The sequence below is a fragment of the Oncorhynchus gorbuscha genome, linkage group LG26 (genome assembly GCF_021184085.1).
Source record: "Oncorhynchus gorbuscha isolate QuinsamMale2020 ecotype Even-year linkage group LG26, OgorEven_v1.0, whole genome shotgun sequence".
Taxonomy (NCBI): Eukaryota; Metazoa; Chordata; class Actinopteri; order Salmoniformes; family Salmonidae; genus Oncorhynchus; species Oncorhynchus gorbuscha.
The window spans coordinates 43,686,878-43,697,501 of record NC_060198.1 but is presented as its reverse complement, the minus strand read 5'-3'; the positions used below and the strand labels follow the sequence as shown (position 1 = coordinate 43,697,501).

At 42.0% G+C, this 10,624-nt stretch overlaps 2 protein-coding genes across 4 annotated transcripts; one reads left to right on the top strand and one right to left on the bottom strand.

The window, feature by feature from the left end:
* Positions 1–718: 718 nt before the first annotated feature.
* Positions 719–4,892, bottom strand: LOC124015471 (ATP-dependent Clp protease proteolytic subunit, mitochondrial-like). Its single transcript, XM_046330673.1, has 7 exons — positions 4,760–4,892; positions 4,134–4,235; positions 3,864–3,935; positions 3,207–3,303; positions 2,451–2,638; positions 2,091–2,196; positions 719–1,523 (listed from the first exon to the last, which is right to left on the bottom strand). The coding sequence occupies exons 1-7, from the start codon at positions 4,769–4,771 to the stop codon at positions 1,306–1,308; spliced, it is 795 nt and encodes a 264-aa protein (XP_046186629.1). The 5' UTR covers positions 4,772–4,892; the 3' UTR covers positions 719–1,305.
* A 669-nt stretch (positions 4,893–5,561) lies between these two features.
* LOC124015473 (guanine nucleotide-binding protein G(I)/G(S)/G(O) subunit gamma-5-like) lies at positions 5,562–10,237 on the top strand. 3 transcript variants are annotated; one of them, XM_046330676.1, is made up of 4 exons: positions 5,562–5,743; positions 7,214–7,340; positions 7,657–9,091; positions 9,847–10,237. In XM_046330676.1, the coding sequence occupies exons 1-2, from the start codon at positions 5,651–5,653 to the stop codon at positions 7,337–7,339; spliced, it is 219 nt and encodes a 72-aa protein (XP_046186632.1). In that variant the 5' UTR covers positions 5,562–5,650; the 3' UTR covers position 7,340; positions 7,657–9,091; positions 9,847–10,237. The 3 variants fall into 3 exon arrangements, with proteins under 3 accessions (XP_046186632.1, XP_046186630.1, XP_046186631.1); XM_046330674.1 differs by having other exon boundaries at positions 7,657–9,247; positions 9,340–10,237; XM_046330675.1 differs by having other exon boundaries at positions 7,657–9,286; positions 9,340–10,237.
* Positions 10,238–10,624: the final 387 nt, after the last annotated feature.

Sequence of the window (10,624 nt, the reverse complement as noted above, 5' to 3'; positions counted from 1 at the left end):
GAACGGGGGTTGCAGCATGTTGTGTGGGTGCTTTGCTGCAGGAGGGACTTCTCAAAATTGATGGCATCATGAGGATATATTGAAGCAACATCAAGACATCAGGAAGTTAAAGCTTAGTCGCAAATGTGGCTTCCAAATGGACAATGACCCCAAGCATACTTCCAAAGTTGTGGCAAAATAGCTTAAGGACAACAAAGTCAAGGTATTGGAATGGCCATCACAAAGCCCTGATATCAATCCTATAGAAAATGTGTGGGCAGAACTGAAAAAGCATGTGCGAGCAAGAATACCTACAAACCTGACTCAGTTACACCAGCTCTGTCAGGAGGAATGGGCAAATATTTACCCAAGTTATTGTGGGAAGCTTGTGGAAGGCTACCCAAAACATTTGACTCAAGTTAAACAATTTAAAGGCAATGCTACCAAATACTAATTGAGTATGTACACTTCTTGGCTAAGGTGTATGTAAACTTCTGACTTCTGTATATTGCAAAAGAAAATGGCTCAGTTGATCTCATCACTGAGGCAATCAAAACACTACTTGTTACAGACTCATCACGCGTTAAATACAATAATCCGTTTTTTCATCAGAGCCTGTATTCGTAAAGCATTAAGAGTAGGAGTGCTGATCTAGAATCCGATTTGCCTTGTCTGTCACAATGAATAAGATTGCATGGACAGGAGGAACTGATCCTAGATCAACACTCCTACTCTTAGATGCTTTATGAGTACAGGCCCAGGTTGGGTGTGTGACTCAAAGAAAATGTATTTTATTCCAGTTCGTGAAAATCAACATCACAATTGTGTCATGGCTTGTACAAATGGGGGCTATATTGTTTCCTTCACTGTAGAGATCTGCAGTCTTTGTTTGTGGTAAATACAGTGTGCATATTATGGGGGACAGTACAAATCTGAGATTGGTCAAAAATTATCATTCTTAAATGCAAATATTTTTAAATGTAAATATTCTAATACTGCTGCATTTTGCCTCCTCTCCCAGAGGTTTCTCCAGCACAAAGGTATACAATGCAGGTCCTTTGTTCCAAACCGACCCCTATCCACCCAGAACACTTCTGTAAATTGAAGGATTGGACAGGTATAAGCCATATAGTAATAGCTCCGCTTTGCCCTCTGGTAGGCTACGCTGTAACTTCTCGCATATTAGTATCCACTCCAATACATTTGGATTTACGGGACATCAGCATATGCTTGCACCTGTCCAATCCATTCCGATCTACAGAAGTGCCTTTAGAAGATAGAGGATGGCTTGTGATTGGTGTAGGACTGCTTCCTGGTAGTCTGAGGTCAAGGTTCGGGTTTGTATGAGGAGGGGTGGTTGGTCCCGGGGGGGCTCTGCTCGGTGGTGGAGGCTGGCGAGGGGCAGATGGCGGTAGGGGGCTCCTTCTGGACCAGCTCTGGGTCATCCTGGCCCGCCTGGGGAGGATGCACCAGCACTCGGTCGATGATCCCAAAGTCCTGTGCCTCAATGGGGCTCATGTAACGATCTCTCTCCATCACACTCTCTGGGAGAAAGAAAACAGAAGGGAATAATTGTATGGTTACGAGTTTTGGTGAAAATATGCAACACATTGCTGGTGGCTGAGGGGAGTTCACTCTTACAAAGTGCTTTGAGTGAGGAAGGACTCAATCATCAAATCACTTAACCTTGAAATAGTGCTTGAATTTAGTTAGGAGTCACTCATTCATATGTGACTCAGAGGCTATGGTTCATTTTCCATCAGACAATATTAAGACATTTTGAAGTATTTTTTTATTGGAATATTACTGTTGCATATTGGGATGTGTTTGGAAATACACTTAAGTACTGGCACGTATTAGAAAACACAAGACAAGTATAATTTCATGCGTTTGAACCCAGGTCTGTGTGGTCCTACGGGTATTTGAAATAAGACTAAACGATTTAATCAAACCGTCCCGCCCCCCTGGATGCCTTTTGCCCAGAGCTAAACAACCAAATCAAATTCTGCGCATATTGTGTTAGTCTCTGCCTCATCTTTATGAGCAGCTGAAATAAAAACCCTGCAGCGACTTAAAGCCAGACTACTGAACTGGATGCCTTAGCTACTTACCTATATGTGTCAACAGCTGGCCAGTGTGTTTAGCGTAGAGTTGATTGATCTGTTTCTTTAGCTTCATGATCTCCTCAGCCTGAATGGCGATGTCTGTAGCCTGACCCTAATAACACACAGGAGAGAGAAGACAGATGTTATGTGAAGGCAACTGACGTGTCAAAATACTGAACTCATATTTACATGCCAAATCACAGGTCTGGCTTTTGATGGCAACACAAGCTCAACCAACCAACATCTGTACCAGGTTCTCTAAACCCCCCTCCTCCCCCCCCTTATCCCCTTACCTGCCGGACTTCAACCTGTCCCCCCCAGCTATTCCTGCTGCCTCCCTAGTCCCATTACCCCTTCCATCCTTACCCTGGCTCCTCCGGAGGGCTGGTGCACCATGATGCGGGCGTTGGGCAGGGAGTGCCTCATGCCGGCCGTGCCCGAAGCCAGGAGAAGACTGCCCATGCTGGCCGCCTGGCCCACACACCACGTGGAGATTGGGTTGAGGATGTACTGCATGGTGTCGTAGATGGCTAGGCCTGCCGTCACAACACCGCCTGGGGGGGGGAAAAGAGGATAGGAGAGGAACATCATAGTGAACCAGGATTAATGGTTTGTTGGATTTAGTTCATCGATGTTCCTCTTCTCCCAGACTTTTCTATCTCTCCATAAAGCTGGAATCCATAGCGGTGAACCTGCCATGTCGATTTGCGATATTACAACAAAGACATTACTTCAAACAAACACTTTTTTCCATCTGACATTATTGCACGCACAATAGAACCAAGTATGTATGATTTTTTTTTCTACCACAATGCTGGATGCTCATTTCCTCAAACCAATGACAAATGCGCCTGGGGCTGTTGCACCTATCATGGATCTCAGCTTTAACTTTAACCTAATGAAGTTCATTTGAAGTCAAGGTAAAAAGAGTTTCTGACTGCACACTTTATCTCCTATTACTGTCATCTGATCCACCTGTCACTTGTGTTCTCTCGGTCTCTTTCCCCTCCAAGAAACATGCTTTTTAAAGTAACCATCCCTATTCCACCAACCATCCCCTGCACCACCATCTGTTCCTCTTTGTGGGAGGTCCCCCTCTATTCTCCTCCCCTATTCTCTTACCAGGACTGTTGATGTACATGTGGATGGGTTTGTTGTTGCTCTCTGACTGCAGAAAGAGTAGTTGAGCAATAACCAGACTGGCCACAGAGTCATCAATCTGAAAAAAAGGCAGGGGGAGAGGAGAGAGATTAACAAATTAATCTTAACTGCAACAGCAGACTCAAATCCAGATGTTTGAATCGGTGTGGGCTTACTTCGATTATGACCTTGCGCCGATAAGCAGAGTAAGTTGTATACATTTGATTTATTTTCATACCTTTTATTTAACTAGGCAAGTCTTAATAACAAATACTTATTTACTATGACAGCCTAGGAACAGTGGGATAACTGCCTTGTTCAGGGGCAGAACAACATATATTTACCTTGTCAGCTCGAGGATTCCATCTAGCAACCTTTACTGCCATAATCAGTTTCATATCGAATTATTAGTGTGCATGTAAACATACCCAATGTCTCCTGGTGTAGGTTTTGAATCCCAAACTACTACACACACAGGCTTACTGGCCCTATTACACCGACAGTGACACACAGCTAGAATTACAGGCCAAATTAGACAGTGACACACAACTAGACTTACCGGCCACATTACACAGACAGTGATACACAGTGAGACTTACCGGCCCCATTACACAGACAATGATACACAGTGAGACTTACCGGCCCCATTACACAGATGATTCTCTCCCTCAGAAGACGAGAGTAGATGTCATACGCACGCTCTCCTCGACCCTAGGAAAGAAGAGAAAGACAAGGAAAAGGAATGAGGGGAACAAAGAGGAAGATCTTTGAACATTGGAAAGCAGCTAGAATAGCAAGGACCATGAACTGACAGGTGAAAACTACTAACTAAACCAAGAGTGAATCAAGTTGCATAGAAATGTTGCAGTCCTACATAGAACTCTGTTGGGGTTCCAATTCTTATCTTACCGTCTGCTCAACAACGATAGGTACGAGAGGACTCCTCCATTGAGCACTGTGGTGGATGGTCCTGCGTGACTTTAAAGCTGTCACTCCACATTGTAACACCCTCTAAGAGATGGGGATAGAGAGAAAAAGTTAACATTTGTCTCTAAAATCTTAACTTAAGTTTCAGGCAGGTTATTTCAATAATGATATGTTAAAGTTACATTCAGAGATAGCATGGTTTTTTCTGGCCCCTTGAAGTGTGTTCAAGACAACGCCATCAAATGTATTATGATCTTACATCAACTCTGAACATTACACACACTTTAGGAAATACTAGTTACTCATGATTTCACATTAACAGTTAGGAAAATGTTGACAGTGGTTTCCTTAAAAAAAAATAGTCATTAAATTTAGCTAGCTGGAGATGGGAATGAGTTAGGTTAGCTACACAATTTTGGTCAAGTTACACAAGTGTGGCTAGCCAGCTAGCTTTAATCCTCGCAGGTGCATGATGCATACTATTCATCTGATTCGAGAATACACCGCTGAGACAGCTAATAAACATTTGCACATTGTAATCTATATAGTTTACAACACAAACGATGCATTTCCAAAATAAGTTTTCACTCTTTATCTCAAATACTTACTCGTATAAGCATTGTGATGTCTTGTAATGTGCAATCCCCTTTGTTTGACCCCAATTTAACCGGAAACAATTCTAATTTGAGCGTCGAACTGTTCCTGAAGTGGCTGAGCAATACTCCTCTGTCATGTGACGAGTTTGTGTTTACAGCCTCGAATATGACGGCGCTAGATGGCAATGGTGCAATAATCCACTAACAGAATACTACAGTATTGCTTATCGTTGCCTTGATAGTTTTCAGATACCGACTATTTTTAAAATACAAAAGCCTACTTGTTATATAAATAATTATACTATTGAATAATAATGTGACGATAAAAGTTTAAAATTAAATGTCATTAAAATATAGAAATGTGTGTTGAAGAGCCAAAACTCGTGACATTGTAGATGGGGGTCTCTATAAATAAACATTTTTAAAAAGGAGCACATGACGAGACTGTATTTCGCTGATGATATCCTCGTGGTTCTGGGGTTGTTTAGAAAAAAGTATCTTTATACAAAACAGCGCCAAGACCATTCTAATAAAATACGTTTCCTTTGATTTACTTCACCATAGCCTACTGTAGGCCTAGAAACCAGTGTATTATTGGCGACACAATATAAAACCCAAAGGAACATTTAATTTTCAGAAAATAGCCCATTCATTTGTTTAACTGACTGATCTATTATTATTATGTTGTTGTTTTTTACATGTACACATAAGTGCCTCTACTGATAACCATCTTTAATTTAGGGGCCATTCTGAAAGCAGTGGGGAGAACATTGCGCAAAAAAAGCGGTGCGTTTTTTCAGAGAGAGGGGGAGCACTTGAGTCGCAGCGGCCTCATCAGAAAATCTCGTTCTTTCAAGTGATAGCTGGACACTTTCACTTGGCCGTTGGACAGACCTCGCAGACATGTCGAATAACAGCGCAAACAGCAGCAACTTGGTTATCGCTCAGAAGGTGGTAAAACAACTTCGCCTAGAGGCGAGTGTTCGCAGGATCAAGGTAAAGACATTACATTCAGAAAGACTGATCAAAAACTGTTCTGCATTTGGTGTGACTGGCTGAATTGTCAACATGGCCCTTTGGTAACTATTGAAAAGCTATATATTATGTCAAGTTTGACTATTTTATGGGAAGCATCGCGTTATTAGTTACAAAATGCTGTTCCACTGGAACTATGCCATCTGTTTGCAGAATTGTAACAAACTGCAGGCTGTCCCGTAGACTAACGGAGTAGCCCGTAAATTTACTTTCTCAATCGAGCGCCGCCTTTCACCTGTCATGTTACCGAAAGAAAAACGTCAGATTATAAAGCGGTTCTAGTATGGCTGTATGCATAGGTGTTATGGCAAGTCTAGGCTACTCCTCAGCTCTTCACTTAGTTTAACGCCGTTTTGAATGGATGTATTTATGATATATTTAGAAGTTAACGACGTGCTGTTAATTGTGCTCTAAGTTAATCGTGTGAAATATGAAGATTTCCTGCAGTAGGCTGTGTTGTCCGGAGAAAGCAAACAGCTCGTAGGTTAGTTTCCGCGAATGGTGCAGCACAGTGGTGGCCTTTGTTGATTGTGGCTGTGACAGTAGTGCGATTGTTGGCCAAATTACTCCTTTTAGAGGAGAAAGCCAGATTAGTCCGCACACCTTAAACCACCCTGTAGCACTCAAGCATACTGTGCTTTGAAGGGCATATGAGAATGCAGAAAAAATATAGGATTTTATCTATAGCTTATGACATACGTTTATACCATATTATCAACTAACTAGATAAATAATAAACTCAATGCATAGCCCATTTGTGACTTGGTCCTAAAGTGCCATTTTTTATATATTTTTTATTTTATTTTACCTTTATTTAACTACGCAAGTCAGTTAAGAACAAATTCTTATTTTCAATGACGGCCTAGGAACAGTGGGTTAACTGCCTGTTCAGGGGCAGAACGACAGAGTTGTACCTTGTCAGCTCGGAGTGCCATCTTGTGTTAATGGGGACAATGTTTTTACAATGTTATGACAACTGTTATAGACTTCATCCATGAAACAACCCTCTAGTAAAGTACCAGATCATTATGCTATTGCTGAGTCAAGTCCTAGGTAGGGACTTTAGGGAAATAGCTGATCATTGCTCAGTTTCTCTCACAGTGTGAGCTTGGAGCATATTACTTTAGGTTCATTAAACTGAGTATCAGTAGGAGTATTGTGGCAGAGTGAAAGTGTTGGCCCCTCTATTTATTGATGTGTGGACCAGGTCTCTCTTGAAAAGCTGAGGTAAAACAAGTAGAAGCTAAGTAGAGCAGGATTGAGCTCAATTTACTTGGAACTTCTTTATAGAAAATGCTGTCACTGTCAATGATGACTCGTTCTCATGAATGCCTATGACATTGATATGTCATCTTTACAGCAGTCTTATGTAGCCTTTATGACACAGAATTAAAGTATAATGGAACTGACAGTGTCTGTTTCCACTCTCAGGTGTCCCAGGCAGCAGCGGACCTGAAGACCTTCTGCCTGCAGAACGCCCATAAAGACCCTCTCCTCATGGGGGTGCCCTCCAGCGACAACCCCTTCAGACCCCCCAAGTCCTGCGCCCTCTTCTGAGGTGAGATGACAGTCTGATGTGGTAGAGTAGGCTTCAACTAACTCTCTCTCTCTTCTCTCTCTTCTGTCTCTTTCTCTCACACACACACGTGCATGGACACACACACTCTCTCTCTCTCTCTCACTCTCTGTCTCTTTCTGTCCTGCTTTCTTTCTCTACCTTCCCTCTACCTGTTCCTCACTCTCCTTTTCTCTCTCTGTTTGCTAACCTTTGACCCTTCTGGCTTTGATTGTTACAAAGAGAATGTAACCAATAGCAGCCATATCTCATCTAACTCCTGTGCCAGTGATCTGATCGGACTGCTTTCTCACCGCAGGCGATGGTGATGATGGAGGCTTGTAAAACACGTCTGAACATTCCCCAAGGATGCCTTTCAATTCCAAGCCCCTTGGCGTCTCCTACACCCTTCCCCACCACGTCGTCACTGAAGACCTCAAGGCCAGAACACAATCACAGGCATTAACCCTATGCTGAGTGAGTTTTGACATGTGTTCTGTTCTGTTCTACAGCTCAATAAGGATCAAATTTGCAGTCCTTTCTGTATTGAGATCATTAGAATGAAAGCACTCCTCAAAGTATAAATATGGCAGTCTCTCCCTGTAGTCTCTACCTTTTGTTACTTTTATTTTACTCAAAGTGAAATTGAACTGTATTAGGTTTTACACATTGTTGTTGGTGAGTCTTTTAAAGTGGTTGACCCAGTGCCATTACATGAGTATAGCCTACCGTGTCAATGTTGTGAAGCTATGTTCAACACACTACAAGATATTACACCCAAGTTTGATCTCAGAGCTTGTTTTTCAAAATGGTGCTCAGTTGGTTGCAAACACAATGCAAAGTTCCACACAAATTCGCCTTAACACTGTCACTGTGATTTTTGTCAGATGAAATTGTGAACCATTTCAATAAGTGTCATTTATGATTCTCTGCTAAAAGTGTGGTGACTCCATGAGCCTCAAGAGAATTTAGTCTTTTGACAGATATTTTGCACGCATTCTCATGTGTTAAACACTCGACTACACTGTTAAGATCCTCAGTTGACAGTTAAACCACTGTGATGCAAAATTGAATTCAAAAGAAAATGGTGTTACTATGTCTTGAAAAGAGTGACTCAGATGTTAGAGGTTTCTTATGGGTGTTGGCATATAGAGATCTCAAACTCAGGTCATGGAACAGATCTGTTTCAATGCTGGTTTTGTGGTGTTGCTCAGTCAACATCAGAATAATGATATGAAGGATCATAACAAGAATATTAGGATTACTGTACTGACACTATAGATAAGTATAATTGCTGTGTATCATCATTATAAATAAGCCTGATCTCAGGACACACAGTGGAAGGAGACTGCTACTCCATTGGTGCATCTAAGTTAAAGTAAGGACACATTCTAAATGGTTTAAAGTCCTTTTTCGGGTTCCCCACCCCTTTTACCTTTTACTCTTTGCGTACTGCTTCAAACTAATGTGCCTTAGTATGTGCCAAACCTCTGGTAATTTAAATGCCCCGATTTTAACACGAGACCTGTTGAGGCCTAAATCTGCATTTACTTTCCCACTTGATTAATCAGAAACACTTAAAGAGGACCTGAAGAAGTTGAAAAACAACACCAGAGAATGAGTCATGTTTAGGAACCATACTGTGTTCTTATTACAACATGAAGTGTTGCTAAAAACTGGAGAACAGCCCATCAACATGTTCCAATACCCAGAAACATGTCTTCAATAATGTCCTCAGACTTGACCACTGATAGGTGAAAGGACTAGGCCTACATAGACTTGACCACTGATAGGTGAAAGGACTAGGCCTACATAGACTTGACCACTGATAGGTGAAAGGACTAGGCCTACATAGATTTGACCACTGATAGGTGAAAGGACTAGGCCTACATAGATTTGACCACTGATAGGTGAAAGGACTAGGCCTACATAGATTTGACCACTGATAGGTGAAAGGACTAGGCCTACATAGACTTGACCACATAGATTTGACCACTGATAGGTGAAAGGACTAGGCCTACATAGATTTGACCACTGATAGGTGAAAGGACTAGGCCTACATAGATTTGACCACTGATAGGTGAAAGGACTAGGCCTACATAGATTTGACCACTGATAGGTGAAAGGACTAGGCCTACATAGACTTGACCACTGATAGGTGAAAGGACTAGGCCTACATAGACTTGACCACTGATAGGTGAAAGGACTAGGCCTACATAGACATGACCACTGATAGGTGAAAGGACTAGGCCTACATAGATTTGACCACTGATAGGTAAAAGGACTAGGCCTACATAGATTTGACCACTGATAGGTGAAAGGACTAGGCCTACATAGACTTGACCACTGATAGGTGAAAGGACTAGGCCTACATAGATTTGACCACTGATAGGTGAAAGGACTAGGCCTACATAGATTTGACCACTGATAGGTGAAAGGACTAGGCCTACATAGATTTGACCACTGATAGGTGAAAGGACTAGGCCTACATAGATTTGACCACTGATAGGTGAAAGGACTAGGCCTACATAGATTTTCACAGTACTATTAGTCTTGCCTACCAAGTCCTTTCAAATCAGTGGCCATGCAGGAAAGGAGATGGAGGAACGCAAGCTCTTTTCACTATGGTGACAGAGACTGAGCTCTGAATTCCTCTGACGTTATAATAAAGTGAACAGAGAACCTTTGAGGATTACAGTGTCCATAATGCATGGGGAAAGCAGAGCACCTCTTTTTACAAATATTAGTCACTGAAATGCTCTGGTGGATGAATTCATACATGTGGAAAACACTGTCATCCTGTTGTGCCTTAACGTTTCTTTTGTGTGTATTTGTCTTAGAATGGTACCGTGACATGTATTGACTGAAACATTTAATAAAATGTATAATTTCACCTTCAACATCTCCTTCAGTCTCATGTTTTATCAAGGAGTTTGTTAAGAGTGGCCCCCTTAAGCTGACTGGCCAGAACACACAAGAGTATCAGGCGTAGGCAACTCCTGTCCTGCAGGGACCTGAGTGTCTGCTGCTTTTCTCTTTCGCCTGGCACTTAATTAATCCACTGATGCCATACCTGGTTTATAAATCAGATGCTGATTTGGAGAGAACAAAAGACAACAGACATGCACTCAGGCCCCCGTGGACCAGACTTGCTCATCCCTGTCACATAGAATGTTGCTCAAGTAATACCAGTGCATATTTGCCAATAGTCTGCCAGATAAACTGTATTTAGCCACTGCCCAAAGTTGTAGGTTTTGGTACTTGCTGCATGACATGTTACACAGCAG

Bases quoted from the DNA above. Each gene is read 5' to 3' on its own strand.
- LOC124015473 (XM_046330676.1), top strand. From the start codon at position 5,651: ATGTCGAATAACAGCGCAAACAGCAGCAACTTGGTTATCGCTCAGAAG. The intron at 5,744-7,213 runs GTAAAGACATTA...TTCCACTCTCAG, and splicing joins CGAGTGTTCGCAGGATCAAG to GTGTCCCAGGCAGCAGCGGA.
- LOC124015471 (XM_046330673.1), bottom strand. The intron at 3,304-3,863 runs GTAAGTCTCACT...CCTTTTTTTCAG, and splicing joins TCATCTGTGTAATGGGGCCG to ATTGATGACTCTGTGGCCAG. The intron at 2,197-2,450 runs GTAAGGATGGAA...GTGTGTTATTAG, and splicing joins AGCCCTCCGGAGGAGCCAGG to GGTCAGGCTACAGACATCGC.